The 27,231-nt window shown below is 43.2% G+C and overlaps 2 protein-coding genes across 4 annotated transcripts in view; one reads left to right on the top strand and one right to left on the bottom strand.

Moving 5' to 3' along the window:
• Positions 1-20,475, top strand: part of MARCHF1 (membrane associated ring-CH-type finger 1) — a 139,263-nt gene extending 118,788 nt beyond the window's left edge. The window contains exons 8-9 of one of the 2 annotated variants that reach the window (XM_028743857.2): positions 17,541-17,570; positions 19,635-20,475. In XM_028743857.2, the coding sequence (XP_028599690.1) occupies positions 17,541-17,570; positions 19,635-19,669 (65 nt within the window). In that variant the 3' untranslated portion in view covers positions 19,670-20,475. Of the gene's footprint in view, positions 1-17,540; positions 17,654-19,634 lie in introns of those variants that run through there. The other variant, XM_077934136.1, reaches the window with a different exon arrangement.
• TMA16 (translation machinery associated 16 homolog) lies at positions 717-22,840 on the bottom strand. Of its 2 annotated transcripts, none has more exons than XM_028743861.2 (7): positions 22,626-22,840; positions 17,617-17,729; positions 15,519-15,556; positions 12,769-12,853; positions 11,106-11,254; positions 1,279-1,321; positions 717-1,075 (listed from the first exon to the last, which is right to left on the bottom strand). In XM_028743861.2, the coding sequence occupies exons 1-7, from the start codon at positions 22,626-22,628 to the stop codon at positions 904-906; spliced, it is 603 nt and encodes a 200-aa protein (XP_028599694.1). In that variant the 5' UTR covers positions 22,629-22,840; the 3' UTR covers positions 717-903. The 2 variants fall into 2 exon arrangements, with proteins under 2 accessions (XP_028599694.1, XP_028599693.1); XM_028743860.2 differs by lacking the exon at positions 22,626-22,840 and adding an exon at positions 21,061-21,166.
• Positions 22,841-27,231: the final 4,391 nt, after the last annotated feature.

Below are 27,231 nucleotides of genomic sequence, written 5' to 3'. Positions count from 1 at the left end.
GTAAGAGACATCCCACCACGCACGCACCACCTATGGAGAAAAGAACATTTCACTGCCCATCTCCTCTGCTCAAAATGGAAAAGAGGGAGAGTATCCAATCTTGACCTGTTTAAGGGGGCATGTTCAGTGCACAACAGGCCAAGCCAGCGCAAACGGGCACTGAGCAAGAGGGCCAAGTGGTCATACACTCTGGATTTTTGAGGGCACTGCAGGAGGTACTGGCACCCACAAATTCTGCACTGGTAAAACCTGAAAGCTGCCACTGCACGGTGCCAATTTTATATAACAGTCTTATCTAGGAAGAAGGGAGGTAGGGTGGCAAGGAGACACCAGTTCTCAAGAATGCACCATGTTAAGCATCATCCTCCTAAACCAAGGATGAGTGCTTAACCACTGACCCTCCAGATGTCACAGAACCCCAACTCCCAACAGCCCCAGACAGCATGGCTGACTGGGATGCCAGGAGTTGGGACTCGGACAACATTTGGAGAGTCACAGATTAGCCATCCCTGCCCTAAACCTACTGAACAACATCCTGAAAGCACATGATAAAAATGGATCCATTTCAGCCAAAATAGACATTATAGCAACTCTCCAGGAAAAAACCAGCTGGGAAGAACCTGTCAAAAGGAGTAGCTTTTTCACCCTTCCCTTCTCCTGCTGCTTTAAATAAATTCAGCAAGGTCAGAGTACCCCGCATCTAGTTGCTGCGTCTATGAACTTGAAATATTTTAATGTTTTTCAAAAGACAATGATGCAACATCTTCTTACTACATCATGAATTGAAGGCTAAATTACAGTGCTGGTCATCGTCAAGATAGCTGGGTCCTGTCACATTTACACTCAAAATGTGATTTAGTCTAGCTCTAACTGAACATTAAAATAGCAGCTTGGCAATTTGCTTCAACTGTCATTTCCCATACCAGCAAGCATTTGTTTCTCTGCATCCTTTGCTGCATCCAAGTCCATCTCAGCTTCAACTGTTGCCTTCTTAGTTAAACTGCTCAGAGCATCTTTACTGGATATCTTCCTCATTTTAATGTTTGGTAGCTTCTGCAAATCACCATCCCAGGTACTGTGAAGTAGGGAATGGAGGGGAAATGACGGTAGTTTAGACCATGGAAAGCACTGCTAATCAAACATTTCTACCAGTTTCCGCCTTAAATTAAGGACTTGGGAGTGACCAAACTTTGTTCTGACATGCAGACTGCCCCACACTGACATCCCCCCCCCCGAACTGCTACAGCATGAGTGAGTTTAAATAAGAAAACAACTCACCTGAATGTTTTAAGGTGCTTAGAGTTCACAATGTCAGGGATCTCTGTTGGAAACAGAATAAAAACCAAGATCATCCAACCATTTCTAAATAGAAATTTTGATTTGAGACACTTTAAAAGGCTAGCTGAAGGACCTTCTACTTCTGGTTCTGATAGTATGAACGAGACTAATCAATTTGCTCTGACACTTAGTACCTAGAAGAAAGTGAGAATTTCCACACACCCGCCCTTCAAAAAACAGAAAACAAATACTGGACTCTTGCCAGGAGTTCTGTCTATTATGAAAGAAAGAATTATTAGGGAAAGCATCTTTAGCACCAACCTGTTAAGAACTACTGTACATCAAGGGAGGGTGCTTCTTTTGAGAGCTTTTTGAATTTGACTAAACCTCAATGATCTTCGTGCATGTATCAATGGTGATAATGATAATACCTCACTTCTGACTCCTTTGTCCAACAGTTTACAGCTGTGGTCATATTACTGGTCACATACTAAATCTTACAGTATCTCCAAATGCACAGCACCATAGATTATATAACATCTGTGCTCAGAGATTCTGAAACAAAAGAAAACCTTGCCAGATAGTGCACTTCATCTACTGAATTCTCACCATTTTTCTACTGATTATACTACTTAGAAAGGTCAAAATCATAGCAACTCCAGATGTTTTCAGCTACAACTCCTCTTGGCCCCAGTCAGCCCCCTCCCCACAGTTTGGAGAACACCTGGTTGGGGAAGGCTGCACTGAAATGAAGTGCTAAGCTGCTTTAGATGTCTCAAGGTCATGCCCCTAACAAAGAGCAAAAATAGAGCAAAAAACAAATTGTTTAAAAGAAAGCTACCATTAAAAGCAGGGCTGTAATTCAATTGAAGACACTTTAAATTGATCATATGAGTGTCAGTTGACTGATTAAATTTGCATAGGAGTGTTAGTTGGCTGATTAAATTTGTATATAATTAATAAACATTATTTCTGAAGCAATAATACTTCCCCCTCCTTCATTTTGGATGAAACAAGTATTACAGCAAGCGGTCTTAGAAGCAGCATATCTCCTGTGTTTGACACAAGGGAGAATGCTTCAAGGTGGTGCTTGCCGTATGGAGTTTCTAGAAACACTCCAATCAGGGACACCATTTTAGTTGATTGAAAGCTTTTAATGAAACCACTCCTAATCAGAGAAGTATATTTCTTTGTCAAATAGAACTAGCTCATTTGAGAATCCACTGAAGTAAGACCCATAAGAAGCAGGTGTCACAGCCTTCTTGCAATTTCAGGGAGCAGATTGGGGCAGAATAGGGTAGTCATACTAGCAAATTGCTCATTCAACATAGGTGATCGTGAGAAAGGTAGAGCAGAAAAAAATTATCAGTGCAGAACGTGTTCAGTTTCAGTTTCAGTTTCTGTTAATTGGTTCTCGTGGGAAACTTGCAGATTCTAGCTTCGCACAATTAACTCAGGCTGGTGTCAATTTACTCTTGGCAGAAAGCCCAGGTCTGCTTGACCTAGAAACTACTCACTCTGATTGGTTAACGACCAGCACTCTGCTCTGTTATCAAGGGTTTGCTAGCTCAGTTTGATGTGAGGTGTTGTTAGGAGTAGAAGTGCTGTGTATGGTTTTGAGAGAGAGAAAGAGAGGATTTATTTTACTTGTATTTGTATGCAGAAACTCTGCTGGTTTTATTTTTTCTTTTTAATAAATCCTGTAAATAGTTATTCTGAGTCTAGCTGACTAGTCATTACCGCCGCAACTAGCTTCCTCGCTGTGCAGGAAAACTCTGCTACGTTTGGGCTAAAGCCAATAGGGCTATGCCTGACACTTCAAAGTTCCATGAGGTTATGGGCATTGTGCTGCCAGCCTGAGTTGCGGTGGTGTCAGCATCAACGGCGTTGGTTCCAGTAGTTCCAGAAGTTGTTGTTCTCTGGCTGGTTCCTGACCGTGGTGAGCTGGTGACGCAGCGGACACAAGGACAACAGCTGCAGCGTGTGAGTGCTGGGTGCTGTGGTTCCTGTTCTCTCTCTCGGTGGTCGTGAGTAGCTGGTTCCGGGTTCCAGGGACATCGCTCTCAAGATGGCCTCACAACCAGTTCAGATGGCTTTTGAGCGTCTGAATGACTCCAATTACTTGCTGTGGTCGGAACGCATGCAGGCAGTGCTGCAGAGGGATCGTCTCTGGCAAGTGGTGAGTAAGTTTCCTGTGAAGCCTGATGATGAAGACCTCGATAAAGACCAAAGAGCAAGGGCCACAATTGTCTTGGGGCTGGAAGATTCCCAGTTGCCGTATGTGAGGGGAATCAAGACAGCTAGAGGTGTGTGGCAAGCACTTAAAGAACTCCATGTGCGTGAGACAGCGGTTTCCAAGCTGTTCATTCGCAAGGCATTGTACAAGGCAATGTTACAGCCTGGGGTTACAATGCAGGAACACCTACACAGTTTACAGTTAAAGTTTGCAGCGCTACAGGAAAGAGACTGTGCGTTAGACCAGCAGGAGAAGGTGGCTATTATTTTGAGTTCTCTCCCGGAAAGCTGGGATAATTTAGTTTTGTCTCTAGAAGGCATACAGGAGCGTGATTTATCAGTCAGTTACGTTACTGGGCGTTTGATTGAAGAATGGCAGAAGCGGCAAGAAAGGTCGTTGGCTGCAGAGGCTTCTACAGGTGGGCGGTTTGGAAGGAGTTCTCATGCCGTGCCAGAGGTGGAGCGAAAGCAGCGTGCCGGTGAGGAGTCAGCGTTTGCTGTTAGGCGTTGTTTCCGATGTGGGTCTTCAGCGCATCTAAAACGACAATGTCCAGAGTTGGTCAAGTCTCAGTTGCCGGTGCAGGAGCAGAGACGAGATCAGCAGCAGCAGCGTAAAAAGAAATTCTTCAAACGAAAACAGTCGGCTAAGCTGGTGACCGGCGAGGTCAAGATTGCTGATGAGAAACAAGCGGTCTGGGTGGTCGATTCGGGAGCATCTCGCCACATCGTAAATTCAGATGAATTGTTTGTTTCCAAGAACTCAGCACAGCGCAGCCAGGTGGCTCTAGCAGACGGAAGTACTTCCGAAGTGATTTCGGGGGGTGCAGTTTTTGTTCCTTGTCTTCGTGAATGCCTGCAAAATGTACTTTGTGTGCCTTCATTAAGGAGCAATCTGATGTCTGTAGATTGTTTGCTAAAAGCTGGGTTTAAAGTGTATTTTGAAGGAGACAGTTGCATTATTAAGAAGGCTGGTGAGATTTTAGGCACTGCTAAGTCAGAGGGAGGCTTGTTTTGGCTTAAAGCAGGATCTCAAGTTGCAGCAGTAGTCAGTAAATCTCAGCCTGCAGTGAACAACAAAGCTATACATGACAACTGTGTGCACTTATTGCATAGGAAAATGGGGCATGCTTGCTGGAAAAGTGTACTAAAAATGTCTGAATTGGCTGATGGGGGTAATTTAAAGAGTTGTAACAAGTACCTTGATTGTAATGTTTGTAAAAAGGTTAAAACCCACAGAGTCTCTTACCCCAGAAGTGACAGAGTTAGTGAGTCACCGCTACAGCTGGTTCACATGGACGTAATTGGTCCATTTGCTGTAAGCAGGGGTGGATCGCGCTTTTCACTAACAATTGTGGATGACGCCACACGTTATTCTTGGGTTTTTCCCATGAAGAATAAGGGTGACGTGTTCACTAAGTTTAAAGGCTGGGTGGCATCTGTGGAAAGATTTCTGTCCATTAAACTCAGAAGGATTCAGACGGACAGAGGTGGCGAATTTATGTCAAATGCTTTTAAAGATTGGTTACAAAAGCGTGGCATTGGGCATAGAAAAACGAACGTTTTTTCCCCAGAGGAGAATGGCGTTGCAGAGCGAAAAAACAGATCTTTACAAGATATGATGTTTGCCATGCTTGATGATGCTGATTTACCCATGTCTTATTGGGGGGAGAGCATGCTCACTGCGTGTTATCTCCAAAACAGGCTCTTTCACCAAACAATAGGTACAACCCCATACTTTAAATTGTTTCAGAAAAAACCCAAAATTGACCATTTGCATGTGTTTGGATCAAAAGCCTGGGTATTAATTCCGAAACAAATGAGAAAGAAGGGAGATCCTAAGACCAAACAGTTAGTGTTTGTGGGTTACCAGGAGCTGGGAAAAGGTTTCCGCTTTGCTGAAGGGACAAATGGCATTGTGATCTCCAGGAATGCCAGTTTTTGTGAACATAGTGGCTGGGAGAGACTACATGCCAATGCTGAGGTTTGGTTTGAACCTTCCCAGGAGCTTTATGACTCTGAAGGTAAACACAGAGAATCAGAGTCTGAGGGGGAGGAAAGTTCAGATAAGAGCTCTCAAGAAAGTGGAGTTAGCCAAAGACCAGTTGCTAAGCAACAAAAGAGAGGTCGTAGTTCTGAGGAGGAAAGTGGGTCAGAAGAAAAATTTTCTCCCAGAAGATCTAAAAGACAAAACAAAGGAGTGCCTCCGGTGCGTTTTTCCCCAGATACTGCAAATGTGTTTAGTGTAATTGCAGAACCCAAGAGTTTTCAGGAGGTGTTAAAGTTACCAAAAGAGGAGGCAGAGCGCTGGAAACAGGCAATGGAGGAAGAGATGTCCTCTCTGAATGAGCACAAGGTTTTTACACCAGTAGCAGCGCCTGAGGGGGCAAAGATTGTAGGCTGCAGGTGGGTGTACAAACTTAAACCTCTGGTGACAGGAGAGTACAAATACAAAGCTCGTTTAGTTGCTCAAGGATACTCTCAGAGGCCTGGAAAAGATTATGACGAGACTTTTTCCCCTACTGCTAAGGGGGACAGTGTAAGGCTGATTTTAACGCTTGGAGCAAAGAGAAAACTCCTGTTAAACCATTTTGACATTCAGACTGCATATTTACATGCACCAATATCAGAAGACCTGTATCTAGCCGAACCGCCTGGTTATGAGACAGGTTCCAATAGAGTGTTGAAATTAAACAAAGCTCTATATGGTCTCAAACAGGCTGCAAGATCTTGGAACAAATGTTTCCATGAGGCCTTAGTGTCATTTGGTTTCAAGCAGAGTACAGCTGACAATTGTGTTTATGTACGTGGTACAGGCAGTGATCAAGAGTTTTGTCTGATTTATGTAGATGATGTTTTGTATGCCTGCAAAACAGATAAACAAACTAAAAGGTTTGCCAAGCAATTGTCCAGTAAGTTCAAAGTGAAAGACTTAGGCCCGGTTAGGACATATCTAGGGTTGGAAGTGTGCTGGGCCCAAGATGGCAGCTGCCTAATTAGTCAGCAGAACAAAGTTAAACAACTACTGACTACATACAGGATGCAGGATTGCAAAGGGGCAGTGGTGCCTATGGATCCAGGTTTCATAAAAACACTTCATATAGATGAGAGTCCTGAATTTGAACATCCTGATGTATATCATTCTGTAATTGGAAGTTTATTGTATCTAGCACAGTGGTCCAGACCTGATATTAGTTATGCAGTAGGCATATTAAGTAGATTGGTCTCAAAACCCACACTAAATGCCTGGAAAGGGGTAAAACAAGTTCTGAGATATCTCAAACAGACAATTGGCTATATGTTACAATTAAATTCTTCAGAGGATGAAATGTTGAGTTGCTACTGTGATAGTGACTGGGGAAATTTGCCGGATAGAAAATCTGTCACAGGACTAGTTATAATGGTCGGTGGAGCTTTAATCAGCTGGCGGTCTCGCAAGCAAGACGTTGTAAGTGTGTCATCAACGGAATCAGAGTACGCCGCATTGAGTGAATTGTGCAACGAGGTGATTTATTTCAAGCATTTGTTAGCAGATTTAAATGTAAATTGTGGAGAACCAGTACAAGTTTACATTGATAATCAAGCTTGTATAACCTTAAGTAAAACAGAGGGTTTCAAATCGCGTTCCAAACATATCTCTGTAAAATACCAAAATGTACGTTGCTGTGTACAAGACAATGTAATCACATGTACTTATGTATCAAGTGAAGAAAATGTAGCAGATGTGTTAACTAAACCATTGGCAAAGATAAAGAACAAGCGAATGTGCAAGGGTTTAGGTTTGCTGGAAAAATGATCTCCTACATAGGTGTATTTGATGTTAATTGTTCAGCAGAATCTGTGAGGGGGTGTTCAGTTTCAGTTTCAGTTTCTGTTAATTGGTTCTCGTGGGAAACTTGCAGATTCTAGCTTCGCACAATTAACTCAGGCTGGTGTCAATTTACTCTTGGCAGAAAGCCCAGGTCTGCTTGACCTAGAAACTACTCACTCTGATTGGTTAACGACCAGCACTCTGCTCTGTTATCAAGGGTTTGCTAGCTCAGTTTGATGTGAGGTGTTGTTAGGAGTAGAAGTGCTGTGTATGGTTTTGAGAGAGAGAAAGAGAGGATTTATTTTACTTGTATTTGTATGCAGAAACTCTGCTGGTTTTATTTTTTCTTTTTAATAAATCCTGTAAATAGTTATTCTGAGTCTAGCTGACTAGTCATTACCGCCGCAACTAGCTTCCTCGCTGTGCAGGAAAACTCTGCTACGTTTGGGCTAAAGCCAATAGGGCTATGCCTGACACTTCAAAGTTCCATGAGAACGAACACTCTTGACATTGAGAGCATTAAAGCATGCAGTTCCCAATTTGACTGCTGCATGAGATTATTCTGATGGACGCTTTGACACTAATTATATATTGCAATGTTCTGACTGAATTAACACTAAACTGTCCATTGTCTAGTAGTTGATTCATACAGCCATTGTGTGTGTCAGGGGTGTAAGATTTTGGATTTATTTTGCAGATTACTGCCATCACCATGCAGTTCCCCAAAATGGAGCTATTAACAGCCAAGAACAGAGTGCTTGAAAGCCCAAACTGCTCATGTACCACACTGACGGAAACAGGAAGGGGAAAGATAATCTTTTCAGTAAAACCTACTAATTCAGTTTTGCCTTCAGCCATTAACACAGTGCAGCAAAGGAAAGTGAAAAGAATGATGCATGGAAAGTAACATCAACCACATGTTTGGGGGTTTGATATACTAGGGCAGGTATAGAAACTCAGGGAAGGTCACAGCATCTCTTTGGAAACCCCTGTCTCCAATTGCCAGAAAGCCTCTGATCTTTAGGCAACACCTGCTCATTTGCCTGGACAGCCCAGTTTGTTACTGTACTATTTTTTTAAAAAAAACATATGCAGCTTGCTGAACAAACACTTGTGTGAACTGCAGAGCTGCCAGCACACCACTCTCTCCACTGCAGTAGTGCTACTGCTCACCTGGACCAGGATGGGGTGTAACAGCAAGAGAAGAGGAGTAAAAGGTAAAGGACCCCCAGCCGGTTAAGTCCAGTCAAAGGCGACTATGGGGTGCAGCGCTCAGCTCGCTTCAGGCCGAGGGAGCCGGAATTTGTCTGCAGGCAGCTTTCCGGGTCATGTGGCCAGCATGACTAAACCCCTTTTGGCGCAATGGAGCACCGTGACAGAAGCCAGAGTGCATAGCAGAGGAGTACCAGGTTGATGGCAGTAGTGACAGGAACAGATGTGTGGGCACTTGCAAGTCTTGCCACCAATCTTGTGATTTCCCTGCCCTCACTGCCATGCCCCAAACTGGCTCCAGGGAGTGGTTGGGAGGGCAGTGCACAACCACGCACCATGACAACATAAAGTGAGACAGTTTGCTCATTGCTTAACACCTACAAATCTTGGAAGGACACATAAGCTTTCCTATTTTGCTGCTTTTACAAGTCCAGATAGTCTTATTTTTCTCTTCCCAAAAGGGATGAGAAACTTTATCTTCGGCAAGAAAAGAACTAATTAAATCAAGCCTACATAAATTCTCTCTCATTAAGAGAAAGGAAACTGCAGGGTGGGGGGAGACTTCCTGGAGATGCCAAAGGTTTTAAAACTACCGTATTTTTCGCTCTATAACACGCACCTGACCATAACACGCACATCGTTTTTAGAGGAGGAAAACAAGGGGGAAAACATTCTGAATGAAACAGTGGATGTATCATTTTTGTGCTTCATGCTGTGGCCACAGACATGTGATCTGATGGTGAATTTGGGGTGACCCAATGCAAAGATCCTGAGAATCCCTGTGGATCCAGGCTTTGTAACCACATTTTTGCACCATTGCAGCCCCAGGCAACAGTGGGTGCGTGATTTTTTTGGTGCAGGCTGTAGCCATGGACATGCTATGTGATCTGATGGTGAATTTGGGGTGACCCAATGCAAAGATCCTGAGGATCCCTGTGGATCCATGCTTTTTAACCACGTTTTTGCACCATTGCAGCCCCAGGCAACAGTGGGTGCGTGATTTTTGGGGGGCAGGCTGTAGCCATGGACATGCTATGTGATCTGATGGTGAATTTGGGGTGACCCAATGCAAAGATCCTGAGGATCCCTGTGGATCCATGCTTTTTAACCACGTTTTTGCACCATTGCAGCCCCAGGCAACAGTGGGTGCGTGATTTTGGGGGGGAAGGCTGTAGCCATGGACATGCTATGTGATCTGATGGTGAATTTGGGGTGACCCAATGCAAAGATTCTGAGGATCCATGTGGATCCATGCTTTTTAACCACATTTTAAGTGGGGAGCGAAGGAAAAACAAAGAAGGGACATGAGAGGGGTGTGCAGAGAAGCAGCTGGCCAAGAATGCAGGAGAGGGATTTAACGGGAGGGAGGAAAGAAAGGCAAAAGTTTCCCCCCACCCAAGCACCCAAACCAGCCAGCTCGCGCGCGCTCTCTCTCTCTCTCTCCCCCCCCCCCCCACCTGCATGTTGCCTGCTAGTCCCTAGATGCAGCACCGGAGCACAGAGAGGAATTAGAAGGAACGTCTCTGCTTTCCCCTCTGCTTGCCTGGAGGGGAGGGGCTTTCCCTGCTCTTTGTTCCGTTTGAGCAAACACAGCAACGAAACAGAGGAGGGTGGGCAGTAAGACCCTGAGGCAGAATGCAGGAAAGCAGCCGCTTCCTCTTTTCAGGTTTTCCTTCTCCGTGACTCGCGATTTGATTTTTGCCTGATTTTTTGGCTCCAGGGACCACACATTCGCTCAATAACACGCACAGACATTTCCCCTTCCTTTTTAGGAGAAAAAATCTGCGTTTTATAGAGGGGAAAATACGGTAAGTAAAGCTACATGGTCTAAATGACTTCTAGATTTTAGACTGCAGGCTCTAATTACACTATCTGCTGCAACAATTTTCCTTAAATTGAAGCTCGGTACAGACATTGTGCCAACATCCACAGCAGGAGCATTAACAAGGAATGAATGATTGGAGGTTACCTTTAACAAGGAAAGGGCCACCAAGAAATCTTACTTTCTGAATATTGCTGAGGTGTGTTTTTAGTTTGTATACAACATGCAACCTTTAAAATGAGTTTTCACTCTGCTTCTTGAATAATACAGAGTTGCCTGTCTTGTGTCTGTCTGTTTACTCTGCATTTGGAAACCTTAAGATAGTGTAACCAAATTTTGCACAGTGGGTCCTGAGATCAAAGGCAGGTTTTCATCTACGTTTAGATACAAATGGATGTCATTTTTCATCAAGATGGCAGACTAACCCTCTCAAAACTGCACTGCCTTTTTTTGATTCCTAGGATTCCCAAGCAACTCAAGTATCTACTCACCAGCTTCCCCCCATGGAGATTCTAACCCACTATTGTGAAGGCCATGTGAGATACAACTGCATTGGAGAGGGGAGGGTGTCACACAGTAAATTAAAGGGAAATAATGCTAAGGAAACTGTTGCAGGTTATGGAAGGGGGTTATGTCCAAAAGCAGAAATCCAGTGAACTATTGCCCTGTATAAAGTTCTGATTTGCCTGCAAGAAATTATTCATAACAGATTCCGTTCTTAGCAATGGCAAGGCAGTAACGCAGTCATACCTAGCCCATATCCTTCATACATCTGTCTTTCACGTTCCATAGTCTGTTTGATGGCTGTTTCTCTGGAACTGTGCTGTCTGCCCTGCCGTCCTTTAATACTGTTACGCAGTTCAATCTGCTCCAACTCATCGCTGAAACGCTGCAAATAACTGTAACACAGTAAAAATGTCAATGTGGGGAAAGGTTTTCACCCTTCAAACATTACACCCTTGCGGTTGCTCTACAAAGCCCCCAAGAAGCAGCTCTGACAGAGGTCTTAAGTACTGGCACCTTTTTAACAACAACAACAATGCACTGTCTATACCAGGGTTTCCCAAACTTGGGTCTCCAGCTCTTTTAGAATTACAACTCCCATCATTCCTAGCGAGCAGGACCAGTAGTCCAAAAACAGCTGGAGACCCAAGTTTGTGAAACACTGGTCTATACCTATGCTCTATATGCATCACAAGAGTGAAGAACCTCTGATCTGTAGGACAGATACAGCCCACAGAACCTTCTGCTCCTAGCTTCAACTCCATGCAGCAATTAGGCTTGAAAAATGCCTTCCACTGGCACTGAAGTCTTAACTGCTTGGGAGTGGGGGGTGGCAGAATGGGTTGCAGCCAGGCACGGAAGAAGTATTCTCCAATTCTCTGCGATCACCCTCCCTCTGGAAATCCCTGATGAAGCAATTAAGATTTTTTAAATGACTTGCACTGGCTCCAAAGGGAGGCTTCTTCAGGTGTCACTGCTGCAGAGGAAAGGAGAGGAGAAACAAGAGCCACTTGGTGTGGGTGTTTGTGTGTGAGAATATGAATGAATGAATGAATGTGTGCTGTGTGAGAGACTTGGGGTTGCCCCATTCACTTTTGGCCCCACTCACAGCTGCCATATAGCTCCTGGAAGGTCAGCCACAGGGGAGTGACGCCCTCCATCTGAAAAGCATTCCCCACCCATGATTTCACATGACAGAGCAGGAGAAAGCTATGAAGGGAACAAAGTGGCAGGGTGAAGCCACTATGCTAGCTTCCCAGAAGGTAGAAATAAAATTGGAGAGTATAGGGCTATTCATGCTTCCAGGATAGTACCATACACACTCACACTAAAGCCTGTGGAGGAAGAGCAAGGTTGCTGTCTTCTCACCTCTTGATAAGCAACTGAGACCCACTAGCTGAGAAATTGTCCCAGCTCCTCCACCCCAACCAGTAAGCAGTTTTTGGAAGGGGAAAATAGACCTGTGTCACCTCTTTTGAACACATTTTCACCAACCATATTGATTATAACATCAATTCATTAAGTACTAGATTGCTTATGTTCCTTTCACTTACTTTCCCTACCTCCTGGCTTCAAACAACTTAAATAAAAACCAAGGTCAAGTATTTCACAGCTACTTGTAAACAGGTGCAAAATAATTCTGCACAACTGAAATAAAATGATTCTGGAACATTAATGAGCTAAGGATTACTAATTATTACAGTTACTTTTTTAGCCATGTAATACAAAGTCATGAAAACTGAGCACACATAAAATGTTGAAATAAGACAAGTGTTGGTGAACATCAAGGAGAAAATAATGGCAAAGGAAAGGCATTCCATGCATGTAAACACCAGCTGGGAGAATGCACCTCATCACTCTTGCTTCCACCAAAACAGGCCTTCTGTTTCCTTGTGTGCTGCAAACTTACTTTTCTGTTAGTTCACAGGCTTCTTTTTTTGTGTACTCCACTTTGTCGGGATCAAGGTGACTTTGAAACCAAAGCAATTTTTCCCCTATAACAGGAAAAAAAAAAGTGCTCAAGAGCTGACTACGCCTGTTATATAACACCGGTGAAGTAAAAGCCTTCCACTGTTTCTGGAACAAATCAGAGATAAATATTTCAAGGGGCAGTTAGCTAAACGATGAGAACTTGTTCCACAGAGTTGTATGGGATCCAAGAGTGAAGTCTTGGCTCCCGGAGAGGCCCCTGCTGCCAACTCCCATGAAGTGGCTGTTAGAAGACAAAAGGTGGTCAAGAGCAATGCATTTCCTAGAAGTCAGGAGAATGCCCAAGAGGCATGATGGGTTATGGCAATCTTTTGTCAGTTATTTTATCTGCCAAGGACAGTCTTTAATTCAACTCAAGGGTATCTGCTTTAAACCCCCAAATGCAAACAAGGTACGTGCAACATATATTACAGGAAGAGACACATCTGAGTTCAGACACTTTACACATGGAGTCAGTTCACACATCTGTCCTGCTGCTTACTTTTCTCTAAGCAACTGCTCTTAAACATTCTCAAACAGACCAACTGCATAAAGTAACGTAACATGTGACAATATAAATGGATACACCCAGAGGGATTTTTAATAGTAGCTGCAACATTTTAAAACAAAATCATATTTGTGCCACCTGATTGTGTGAGTCCAGTTGAGTTCCTTGTCTTGATTGAAAAAAGTACGAGCATGTTCAGGATTGATGGCATGGAGAAAGCAACCAGCAGGATGCATGTGGCAAGTGCACTGTAGCTTTCCTGTCTTATGGATGCCATAGGGGTTTTACCCATCCAAAGGCTAGTAAAGGTAAAGGTACCCCTGCCCGTACGGGCCAGTCTTGACAGACTCTAGGGTTGTGCACCCATCTCACTCTATAGGCCAGGGGCCAGCGCTGTCCGGAGACACTTCCGGGTCACGTGGCCAGCGTGACATCGCTGCTCTGGCGAGCCAGAGCCGCACATGGAAACGCCATTTACCTTCCCGCTAGTAAGCGGTCCCTATTTATCTACTTGCACCCGGGGGTGCTTTCGAACTGCTAGGTTGGCAGGCGCTGGGACCAAACAATGGGAGCGCACCCCGCCACGGGGATTCGAACCGCCGACCTTTTGATCGGCAAGCCCTAGGCGCTGAGGCTTTTACCCACAGCGCCACCCGCGTCCCCATCCAAAGGCTAGGTCTCCCAAAATACAATGAGACATCTGAACATCCTACAGTTCCACAGTGCACTAAGATGCCTAGGAAGATGGAGAACTTTTAACGTTTTCAGCAGAGGACTAGGTGGCCACTTATGAGAATCAACTAGATATGCTGTGAACAGGACATAGATTACCTTTATCAAATGTTTATCCAAGCTATACTTTACAAAATGGGAAAGTGTCAAGAACCACTCTTCTTAAGATTTTGTAGTTACCTGTTTTTAGACAGGAGTAGAGAAGCAGCTAGGGACGCGGGTGGCGCTGTGGGTAAAAGCCTCAGCGCCTAGGGCTTGCCGATCGAAAGGTCGGCGGTTTGAATCCCCGCGGCGGGGTGCGCTCCTGTCGCTCGGTCCCAGCGCCTGCCAACCTAGCAGTTCGAAAGCACCCCCGGGTGCAAGTAGATAAATAGGGACCGCTTACCAGCGGGAAGGTAAACAGCGTTTCTGTGTGCTGCGCTGGCTCGCCAGATGCAGCTTTGTCACGCTGGCCACGTGACCCGGAAGTGTCTCCGGACAGCGCTGGCCCTCGGCCTCTTGAGTGAGATGGGCGCACAACCCTAGAGTCTGTCAAGACTGGCCCGTACGGGCAGGGGTACCTTTACCTTTACCTAGAGAAGCAGCACAGCCAAGACTGACTTCCTGCACAAATGTGACAGTGATGTTCCTAATTAAAACTTCAATATGCAGGAGCCGTGTCTGCTGTTAATGCTAACAGTGAACAGATAAAACTGCCTCACCATCAGACAATTTAGTCCAGCCAGCCTAACACTGCTTGCCAGGACATGCCATAACTCTTCCTAAGTCGAAGGAGGTTCTTCCCTACCCTTCTACCCAACATCCTTTGTGGGGAAGGAACTTGGAACCTTCTGCATGTAAAACGTATGTTCAACCACTGAGCTGCAACCTTTTCCCATTCCCTCACTGAAGGAGAAGAAAGAGGAGCCAGGCAAGGTATTTGCTAGTTAAGCATCTTGGCAATGTGATGCGGAAAACTAAGTTAGTCCACTTGCTTGTAAAAGGCAAAAAAGTTTAGATGCACTAAGTGTGAGTAATGGCAAATCAGAACTTTAGAAACACTGATGTTTGTTTGTTTTTTAAAAAATCACACAACACAGTTTCCAAGATGCACACTTTAAATCCAAAGCAAAAAGTTGATACCTTTAGCTAGCCACATGTGGCCAAATTCTATTTGCAATTCTATTCTGAAGGATGCCAAAATGCCCACTGCAGCTCCACAAGGAAGCAGTAATAGAAATGTCTGCAAGTGCTTCAAAGAACAGACATCAAAGGAACCAAGTATCCCAGTAGCAGTGACTTCACCAGCTTTCATGAAGCCAAGCTGAGAGCATTGTCATTCTAAAGGTATAGAGCATGTTGCCTTATGTAGGCTGCCTTTTTTCCAGAAAGGCTTAAAGGCTTAAGGCATGCTACAAAACTTAATTCTGCTGAACTTGGAGCCTAAAAATAAAATAGTTTTTCACACTCACCCACAACGCTGAGACGATAGGCCTTTTCATTTTTCAACCTGCAAAAGGATAGCTCCAATTTAATAATTCCCTATATAAAGAACTTATCTCTCTCACATACGCGAACACACACATAGCGGGGTGGAAGACAGAATGGTAAGATTAAATTTCTCACGTTCATGAGAAGGAGGCAGAGTTTTACAGTGGTTTCACTCCTGCTTATGGGGTCAGTACCAAAGAGCATTATTGGGTCACTGTGGCTCAGCCCCCTGCAGGATGCCATAGGGCACAAATCTGTCCCCAATGCTATTCAAAATCTATATGAAACCACTGGGGGCAGTTAACAGGAGATTAGGATCAGTATACTGATGATACCCAGCTCTATTTTCTCTTGTAATAGCTGATACAGGCGAGGCCATGCCTGAATGCAGTTATAAAAATAAAGTTAGTCATCCATACTATGACTAAGTTTACTAGCATTGCTGTTCCACAAATTCAGATTGTGGCAGATCTTCAGAGAAGCTGCTAGTGGGAGTTCTTGAGGGGAGGCATAGCTAAGTAGATGAGGAATGAAGTAAATATTGGGGGTGAGAAAGGAAGAAAAATTATGCATCATTTGCTAGAGTCTCCAGAAAGTCCTCTTCTGTCAGTTCAATATTTTCCCTTGAAGTATTTTTGCTCTTTTATAATCTTTTATTTCAATAGGTGAGCAATATATATTTACAATAGAAATAGCATTACACGCCTACATATGCCATAAATACTTTCCCATATAATAGTCAACGGAAGCAAAACATCATTACTCAGGAAGACAAGGTGAACACCTTTGAAAGAGCATCCTGTATGTAAAAAGCTCTGCATGTCAACATGAAGGCGTATATTTCTAGGATATAAATACAATTAGAATCTCAGTTGACATATTACTTCTTGTGAAATACAGGAATGTCCTGGCACTTTAAAATATGTGCATGATCCATGATTCACTGGCAATATAGATGCTATTCTAAGAGTACGTCTGTATATTAAAACTATGTAACAGAAAAGCGTGCTTTTTTAAGGTCACAAAATGTTAAAGATTATTATGAAGTAGTGCAAATGGGTTCCTTATACCTTCCTCTCTGTGTACCATCACCCTTCCCACCCCCCTCTCACACATATACCAGACCTGTATAAGACTTTCATGGGCTGTAACCCTGATCCATACAGCTGTAAAACAGGAAAAAAAGCCACTGTCATTGTCTCTGGTACTGCTGACTTTGACTGTTGTACTAGCTTCTCCTCTTCTACCTCCTTTCCTGGGATCTAGTGAGAGCATTTCACCCAGAGCAGGTAATGTGTAGAAGCTCAGTCAATCTGCATTTGCAGACCTTTAGCAGATGCACCTTCACAGCACTCGCTCCCTGAAAAATGCAACCTCTCACTTCCCCCACCCCTTCCACATACATGCACACAGGTAAGTCAAGAATGTGCAAGCCAAGAAAGCGCTGCTTTTCTGGAGCAGGATCAAGTGAACGTCGACACCACCTGTCCAATGTCTCCCAATTCTCCACTCCAACTGCATTTGCCTACCCTGTATCCGAAGCCACTCCTGAAAATCCCCTGACCTACAGCGAAAGGGGGCAAAAAGATCCCTGCATTGCAAGGGCTTGAACTAGATGACCGTCAAGGTCCCTCCCAACTCTACAATTCTGTTCCTTGACATGAGAAATGTCAAGCGTTATAAAACTGAATCATGAGAAATGGCAAGATCTTCTGACAGTAGCTTTCGTTGATGCAGACATCAGAAAACAGTTATGCTGAAGAATATTTGTGCAGTGGTTGCATGGTCAAGATGCAACAGGTTGAGAGGAAGGCCTTTCAGTAGCTTGATGTTTTCCATCACAGCCTCTAATGTGTCAGCAATCCTGTGAGATCACAGGCGAAAGTGTTTATGGCCTTAGTGGTAATTGGCTGTCAGGGAGATATCTACCTGTAAATTCATCTTATTGTTAAACCTACTTTAAGAGAAGCTTTGCAAACTCAGTTATTTCTTGACATTTCTAGGGCAAGAAAAATCTCTGAAGAACCCAGCAGGTCAGTATTTCTCTTCCCTGCCTCTGAAGAGTACAAAGGGACTCACTTTTCCTTTCTTTCTTGTTTGTGTGCTTCTTTTGTAAGCTGAGCAGCTTTTCTGCTGTAGGGATGGATGACTTTCTTCTCCTGTGCTCCCCTTTTGCCCTTTGCTGCTTTAGGCTGAAAAAAAAAGAATCAGAAGAAAGACACAGTAAGAATTTTGAGAAGTATTTTCCTTCAAAGGCTTCTTGGGAGTTATTGCATGCGGGTGAAAGGCAGCTCAGAAGCAGCAGGACCTGATGAAAAATAAACAGTCAAACCTTAAATTCAAGACAGATTATGTCACTTAAAACATTCTATTTACCGAAGTAAGGGTTTAAAATGAGAGATTTTAATAGACTCAATGTATTTAACTACATATTGATGAAATACAATCACACCCAGCTAAAACAATAAAGCTATTATCTGAGATAAAGCAAATTTACATACTGTCATAATAATTTCTAAATGCACAGCTGATAAGACTTATTCCCGACACCCCACTGCTAACAGACTGGATCCTGAGCACTGCTGTCATCACGTGGCAGCAATGGACTTGATCTAGGCCTTTGCTGTACCAGCCTGGGAACTGGCACAGTGAAGGGCCAATTTTTCTTCCCTTCCCACCCCCAGCAAATTTCACCCTGGCTGGTATGTGCAATGGGATTGTGGGGGTGCTACTGGCTACACAGCTCCTGTTGCAGTCTACCTTTTGAAATGTTAGTGATAATAATCAATACCTCCAGCGCCCTTGATGTGTGTTGGTGACAGTGTTATTCAGTTTGTAGGATTGATGCCAAAACTAGGTTTACAATAATGAGAACATACTAACAAATATTAGAAGGAGCACTCAAAACAACCAAGGGGAGAATTATGAACAGGATCTATATAAGGCACTTGGTAATTAATCTCAAACAACCACTATGGATGTTCAGTTTTTACATCTGCATTAAATGTGTTGTTGTCCTCCAACTCCACAAACACTTATAGTACATCAGCTTTCTGAATCCCAGGACTCTTAGCTGTGAACCAGGAAACAGCAATGAGATGCACTGGTGGTCTTACTATCTGCATAGTGTCTAGCAGGTGAATGGTATTCTAATCACCAAGGGGGGGGGAGAGAGAGAGAGAGCGAGAGCGAGAGAGAGAGAGAGAGATGAAAAAGGTACATACTAGGATAATCAAAAGAATCCAAGAGTAGATGCATTCAACACAAAAGAAAGGCTATGCTGTTTGAGCTTTTTAGAGGGAAGAAAAAGATGACCAAATAGAGACATCAACAAGGTGTACACAATTATGGGTAGAATAGAACAAGGTGGGGAACTTCCCCTATCACTCATATACCATATGTGACAGCTAGCTGGGGCTATCTGCTCTGTTGCACAGGTGATCCAGCCATGTCTTTACCTGCCCCACAGCTAAGATTACTTATGAAATCAGGAGTAGGGCAGGTGGGCATGGTTTGTGGAAAACTATCACACTGCCAAATTTAGCCTGTGAGCCAGAGTCACCTGTTGTAGAGAAAATTGAGATTTCCCCCCCTCCCTCTTCCTTAAGACTAGAACTTGGGGGTCACTCTGTGAAATTGATTGTCAGAAGATTAAGAATAGATAAAATATACTTTTTGTTGCAGAGAACCAATGACAACTGCATGTCTAGTACATATGAAAATTCTGTATAACTTCCAGGACCCATTTCCCTCTCCCTCAGTTTCCCTCAGTACACTGGTGACAATAAAAACAGCACGTGAAGTCTTGGTGTCTATCCACAAATACAGTGGGCAAAGCAAATTCAGCATACTGTTATCCTGCCAGCTACTCTAGAATAGAAGGGGCTATAACTAAAATAAGATGAAAAATATTGAATTGCTAAAAAGTTTTTCCCCCTAAAAAGAGAGATAAAGATGAGTAGCTAGAATAGAATGAAAACCTACCACTATGAAGAAAGAAAAAATACACTGAATGGGCTACAAAGCAATTACAAACATCAAAATAAAGTTTATTTCTGGATTTATAGTAAAGTATATCTTTTATTTGTCTCCTGCAGGGAGAGGCAACCAGAATCCTTCCAGATGTTGTTGAACTTCAGCTCCCATCATTCCTAGCTAACATGGCTGAGTCAGAGATGATGGGAGTTCAACAACATTCTTGGTATGAAAAGAGAAGAAAGCCAAAGACAAAACTGCACACCCTATATTAGCAACTTCATTAACAAATGTAACAGTTGCTTAATTGTTCTATTTAAATGTATTTCTGTAAAATCAGGCACGATTTTGGTTAAAGGGTGTATTTTCCTAAGGTCTATTATGAGAATTGGAATAGCAACATTTTATGTATTCATACCGCAGAAGGGTACCATAAAGGCTGCATTATCTTGAAGCGATTTTTAAAGTCAGAAACATTACAATACACTCATATTCAGCTATCAAACTGGATGTGTAGGGTGGGGGTTATATAACTGACTGTTAACACATATAAAACCCGAATATCTTGGAGGCTACACTTGGACCCTTCTACCTATATGCTGTCTTTCCACAAGGATTGTTCTGTTGATTATGTAGGATGGCTCCAATATAATTTAACCTCAAGTGTATTCTTTGACACAATCTCCCTATTAACTTCCAAACTCAATTCAAAATTAAAGGTTTGAGTAAACAGCCCTTCGTGCTTTCTCCCTTATATTCTGTGTCAATCACCAAGAGTTCTAAATCACACTATTATTCTATGTACAACAAACTTTCCCAGAGTCTTGTGTAATGAAAAGCACATTTCCACCTTGGCAGGCTTAGTTTAAGAAGGGGGTAATCATTTTCCAAACATAGTGTTCCATCACATTTTTTTATTTTACTGCCAGCCAACTCACAGTTGGGGGACATCCAGAACTAAAATAAAAATGTGTTTCCTCTGCAGCAAATTATGATAATAGGTTGCGCAGATGGTATGTTTTTCATTTTGTATTCAGTACAGTATTACTGGGGACATTTTTGAAGAGGGTGACAATCAAAAATAGAATTATTGCACAATGTATGTGCATCTCTTTTCAATAGTATGCCCTACTGAGTTCAGTGGGGTTTACTTCCAGGTAAACAGGCACAGGACTACAGCCTTAATTTTCTCTGAAGCATTTCAAATCAGATTTTATATTTTTCCATATGAAGCCAAAACATTTCACCTCCTCTTCTGAATTTCTTGTGATGATGAAAAGTATTCAAAAGCAGTTATTCATGCACTTATGCTGCCCAATAATATGCTTTGCAGAAATCTCACTAAGTTTAATGGATAGAATTTTAGTCTTAGACTGAAGCACTGAGCATATTTACTCATAAAAGATCCATGAACATAACATCAATGAGACTTATTTCCAAGTAAAGGCTATGGGTGGTTACAGAATGAGTAGCATCACCACACTATTCCATACTGCAGCAACTAAGAGACTGACCTACAAATCAGAAGTCAGGAAATTTGGATCTCACCTCTGTCATAAACTCACTAGGTGGCCTGAGGCAAGACACTCTCAAACTCGACCCCACCCCATCTGCAAAATGGGGGATAATTATATTGACTTACCATGCAACATTATTGTAGGAACTACAATTACACAATACAAGTGAAGTGCTTTGGGTACTTTAAAGTGCTACAAAATTAGTATTGCTTATTATTGTTCATTTTTATTTTTATTTTTATTTTTCTTCTTATTATTATTATTCATTACCAAAATAATATAATGATTCAGTTAACAAAACATTTCCACATAACATGTAAAAGAAGAATGGTCACAAAGATGTACTTGGAAGTTTGAGGGGGGAACCTGTTGAAATCTAAGACAGGACTTCCTAAAAATATCTCAAGGACTCAAAGAGAGACTTCACTGCCCCCTATAGGTTCTTCATCTTCCCTAAAACTAACAGAAAATAATTGTGCAAGAGAGTAAAAATATTAATTATACAGTGCAGAGAATAACCTTTTCTTGTAGCATCTGAGCACAGATGCTACCAATAACTTGCCAAATACCATAGATTATCTAGGAACAAATGCTGCAAACACCTGATATAGGCTGGCTTGTTAGCTAGCAGTGAATAACCACTAGTGATTAAACATGTGCTCATACACAAGCAATAATACAGACAACCATTTACTATATGCAGTACTTTTCTACAATATATGGCAGCCAGGTTGGCTGTAGCATCTTTCTTTCTTACGTACTTATTTATCCATGCCTCCATCCTTTCCCCTCTTCCCTCCCTACCCCCTTTTCCATTGCGTGTTCTGTGTTTTAAGATTGTAAAACCTGTAGTCAGGGACTGCCTTGTTTCAATTGATGGCCAACATAAGCCATTCTGGGAGCCTCTTTGACTGAAGAGCAGGGCACAAATGTTCTCCATAAACATTAAATAACCATCATCAACAGGACACAGCCAGTTACTAACTTACTAAGCACAAGCAGGTGTGAATGGGTGGGGGGACGGAACGTTGTTAACCGTTTGCAATGTAGTTTCCAGGCACGTCTGCTTAGAGATGAGTCACACTGAATTCACAGTAGGACTCAAGTCCTGATGATGATGATGATTTATTGAATTTGTATACCGCCCTATACCCAGATGTCTTAGAGCGGTTCACAGAACAAAATCAATATATATGTGTGTGTGTGTTTGTGTATACATATACATATACATAAATATATATATATATATATATATATATATATATATATATATATATATAATCTACACACATACACACACACACACACACACACACACACACACACACACATATATATACCAATAATCCCCCCCCCCCGATAGTAGCAGTTGCAATCCAACAGCATTTGCGGCCTGCTGCAGTGGCCGCAGCAGTTCAGGGGCCCCTTAAAGGACAGAAAACCTATTTTTGGCCAGAGCTTTCGTGGGTTGCAGCCACTGGAAACGAGCCGGAACAGGCCTGTCTCTCTCGCACGACAACCGCGCTCGGTAAAGAGTCGTGTACATTCCCCCTCGCCTCCGCTCTTTCCAAAGCCCAATCGCCCTCCCGAGCTCACCATGTTCGCGGAGGAAGAAACCAAGCAGAGCTTCCCGGCACGCTCGGCGTGCGCCTCAGAGTGGGGGAAGGAGTCCGTCGCTGTAAACCACCCGGCTAGACCCTGCGACCCACGAGCCCTCGGTTCCGCTTCCTCCCGCCAATTAACAGCAGCCTCCCGGTGATTCGCCGTTGGCTGCGTCACTCCTGCTTCCGAGCTGTGATTGGGAGGAGCGGGTGTTGTTCAACCGTCAGAAGAGCGAAAGTACCCGACCGCTTGTTTAGTCTTATTTTAGCTGCGTGCGCGTCGAAAAAGCGGAAATCCGCGGGTTCCGTGTGTGCGATTTGCCCCTTATGAGCGTTTACAGTAGCTCCTTTAGCGATCAAAAGGATCCTTTAGAAAGAGAGCTATTCAGTTCTAGGTCTGTTTTTAAATTAGCTCTCTGGTGAGTTTTATTCACAACAGCGCCTGCATGCACAGAACTTTAAAGCACATTGAGAGCGCACACACGAATCCTGGAAACAAGTTTATCCCTGCTCACAAAACTGCAATTCCCAGCACCCTTAACAAACTGTAGCTCCCGTGCTTTTGGCAAGTGGTACTTTGAATGTACTTTAAAAGTGTGGTGCGTATTCCATCAACCACTAATTTGGTCCCCCACCCCCCAAGAACATGAACTTCTATTTTGAATTCAAGAAATAAGTCCTTTTCAGGGGGAAAGGCAGGGCATAAAGAAATTGTAATAATAATAATCTACTTAGAAGCGGCCACCTACCACGAGGTTGCAGGAGGCTGAATGGTTGTTGCTGTTCTTTTAACGTAATTTATTATTCAGTTTAGCCCCACATTTCCTCCAGGGTACTACTGGTCTTATTAAAAAGAAATAGCAGTAGGTCCCCATAATCTACTAGACACCCACCCATTGATAAAGTAAATTGGGACAGGGCACTTGAATCAGCTAGCAAAACAAGCATCCAAATGAACCGTCGTTTATGCCATCTTTCTATAGCAAATTATTGCCAACATTAAAAGGTTTTTCACAAGTCCAAAATTGTTTGTCTGGAGGGTCCTACAACTCTGAGGAGCACATAGGTGGTTAGAAGCAGGGGTGGTACCCCCCCCCCCCATTTCACCACCATAGGCGAAATGGGAAGTGTTGCCACTGCCTCCACTCCCACCACTGCTGCCACCACCATACCTGCCGCCACAGCTGCCTACATCACCTGCTCTGCTGCCACCCTGCCGCAGCTATGATTGGTGAAGTGCCACCAGCATGGGCACACATTTCAGGCAAGATTGTGCCCATTTGGGGTGAGGATTCTCTCAAAATAGATGTGCCTATGGTGGTTCCGCTTCCTGCTGCTGGCAGGGGCAGGCAGGATATCTGCAGCGATGCCACCTTGGGGAGTTTCTGCCACCTGAGACAGTGGCCTTACCCTGCTTAATGGCTAGACCAGCTCTGGTTAGAAGGAGTCGGGTAAGGAAAAACAGAGCACCCCAAGTTGCAAAAGCGGAAGTTATTTGCATTAATGCAAAGTCACCACTGGATACAATCCACAGTATTTAGTGGGATTGATTCATAGACACATAAGATTTGCAGCCTTGGCACCAAGTGCTGTCCCCATCTCCTTCTGTAAAGACGGCAGCAACTTACAACCATTTATACTGCTCACACTGCCTGGATGGTTATACACAGGGGCGGCGCATCCTTTTCTGCCACTCGAGGCAAAATTGAAAGTGCTGCTTGCCCTGCTGCCGCTGCCTCTTCTGCCACTACCTACCTGCTCCTGCAGCTGTCTACTCAGCCACTGCCATGCTCCCTGCTGCATCGGCGCTGATTTTAGGTGAGATGGTGCCAATTTGGAATATTTCACCCCAAGTGGATGCTTTGTTGCCCAAAATCAGCACCAATGACAGTAGCGCTTCTCCACTTCTGGTGGAAGCAGCAGGGCAGGCAGGGCACCCGTCACGGGCATAGCCAGGATTTATGTTAGCAGGGGCAAGCTTCATGGGGGGGGGGGCAGAACCTCAGTTATTTTTATTGATTTACTTAACTGGGGGGCAGCTGCCCCCTGCCCCGCCCATTGGCTATGCCCATGGCACCCATGGGTGTGCCACCTGGGGGGGCATTTGCCATTTAAGGCAGTGGCCTCATCCTGCCTAATGGCTGAGCCAACTCTGGTTATCCATGTTGTTGCCTGCTATTTATATATTGCCTAACACTGTTAATTCTCTGACTACTAGGCTTCATGTTCTCTAGCTAGATAGCCATGCTGATTCATGTAGGAAAATGTGAGGTGCTTTTTGTAACGCTGCATCCAGTGTCAAGGTATTTGAAAACAATTTTCTAAATGGCATGAGTGAGATGAGAAATGATGAATACGATTTCACGGCTTCAAGAGAAGATTGCCCTTTATTGAGCCTTGATTATGGTAACTACAGATGCCAGTCATGATATTCTGCCAAGTCTGATTTAGGTACAGATGAATACATTTACAAGGCTTCTGCAGAAATTTACTGTACTTTATGGAATGCTTCAGTTGATACAGATTCAGTTCAAGAGGTTGTTGGGGGGGATTTATATATATAAAAAATCTTCTGAAACAAGATCTAGTTTTATACTGTGCCAGAGTGTTGGGTTTGACAGTGGGAAACCCAGTTTGAAACCTATTAAAGGGAGGTGTAGAATGGGGTATGTTAAAACATACAGTATATGATTATGCTGCACTGCCTGTTTCTTCAACTACACATGACAAGGGAGGCATAGATCACCAGCACACGCAATTCGTAATTTGGATCTTAGCTCTGCAGTTTATTCAGTGGTTTTAGATTACTTAGTTACTCTCTCGCAACCTAATCTACCTTGCTTGATTGTTCTAGGCTAAAATGCTTCTCTCTGCTCTTTGCAAAAGGGGTGGAAAGAAATGGCAGATCAGGGAAGTATCAGTGCAGCAGTGGATAACATAATTACATTTCAGATTCCCTGAGGATTATTGCACAAATCCTCATGAAAGTTGGTACCTCTTTTCCTATGTTTTTTTAAAGGTACTTCTAGTTTAGTGTTAAAGACTAGCACACAAAGAAGCTGCTATCTGGACAAAGTCTGGTTGGATAAATATTATTTTTCAATAAGATATAGATGGGGGTTAGGGTCTCATAGGGCATTTTCTATTAACATTTTGGAATAGTAGTTTCCAAATTTAAAACACTGCAACACATTTTCAAATACCTATAGACAGGTTTCGAGTGTGTTCTTGTTTTTATTACAAAAACTACACAGCTTGCCTCCTATAGTGCATAATATTTATATTTCCCCTCCACTCCAACTATAGGATTAAAATAAGGGGAAGTAGGTCCAATTCACAATCTACTAATGGTCTTGCTTGGTTTAAAAGAACCAAAAGACCAAAAACCACTTTTCAGAATGAAAGTGCTATATTGACTGATTGTCGTAAGAGTAACAATAAATGTGATGTGCATCTACAGCCCGGATACAGAATGGAAAATTACAAGTAATGCCCCCCCCCCCAAATTATATCTCTTATTTTAAATTATCCTACTATTTATCATATGTTTGGTTTATTTAATAAAATAAACTTGCTGATCAACAGCTACGGTAATCCCCGTGGCTGTGCCACTAGACAACTTAAGAAGCTGTCCTTATCAAGGAAGGTAGGATTAGTCAGTGCTAAACAACACACCAGCAAATCTTTAATTGATTTTAGAATTACCACAATAACTGAGGAGTAAATAATAGCGCTCATTCATTTGGCTGGAACAATAAGATTAGCACATTTTCCATTACATGCTATGAGCAAGTGTCATTTATTAACCACAGGCAGTTGTCATGGAAGTCTTTGAGGACACACCAGTCAAGGAGCTAAACAGACACTTTATCATTTTACTGCGCTATGCATTTAAAGCAGTAGCACACCACTTTAAAGAGTCATACCTCCCCCCCAAAGAATCCTGGGAAATTGAGTTTGTTAAGGGTGCTAGAAGTCCTCTATTGCCAGAGTGGTTTAGCAAGCAATGTCTCTCCCAAGGGACATCTAGAAGAATATCCTCTTCTTGGATGCTACTCCCTGAACTTCTGGGTGTGATGAAACTACCAAGATGTCCCCCTCTGCTAACCTTAACATGCAAGAGGCTCTGTAGGGAAGGATGTAGCCCATCCAATATTTGGAGCCTGAGTTGTTTAGAGCTTTAAACACCAACACAAGCACCTTGAATTGGGCGCAGAAATGAGCTAGCAGCTTGTGCAGCTGTTTTCAAAAAGGGCTGAGTTCTAAATGGAACCCCAAGTAGTAATCTGGCTGCTGTGTTTTGGACAAGTCGAAGTTTTGAACCATCTTCAAAAGTAGGCATACATAGAAAGCGTTGCAATGATCAAATCTGGAATCATAGAATTGTGGAGTTGGAAGGGATCCACAGGGTCATCTAGTCCAATGCAGGAATCTTTTGCCCAACGTGGGGCTTGAACCCATGACACTGAGATTCAGAGTCTTGTGCTGTGTTGATTACAGTAGCAAATCATCTCTGCTCAAAAGTGGTCATAGCTGGCAAACCAGCCAGAGCTGGAAATGGGTACTCCTAACCACCAGAGTCACTTGAAACTCTAGTGACA

Source organism: Podarcis muralis, chromosome 9 (genome assembly GCF_964188315.1).
Source record: "Podarcis muralis chromosome 9, rPodMur119.hap1.1, whole genome shotgun sequence".
NCBI classification, from domain to species: Eukaryota; Metazoa; Chordata; class Lepidosauria; order Squamata; family Lacertidae; genus Podarcis; species Podarcis muralis.
This window is presented reverse-complemented; position numbering and strand designations above follow the sequence as displayed.

What these genes read in the sequence shown, in the direction of transcription:
- TMA16 (XM_028743860.2), bottom strand. An exon ending in AAACAAGAAAGAAAGGAAAA is followed by an intron (nt 15,557 to 17,616) that starts GTGAGTCCCTTT and finishes ATCCTTTTGCAG; the next exon opens with GTTGAAAAATGAAAAGGCCT. An exon ending in GCCTGTGAACTAACAGAAAA is followed by an intron (nt 11,255 to 12,768) that starts GTAAGTTTGCAG and finishes ACTGTGTTACAG; the next exon opens with TTATTTGCAGCGTTTCAGCG.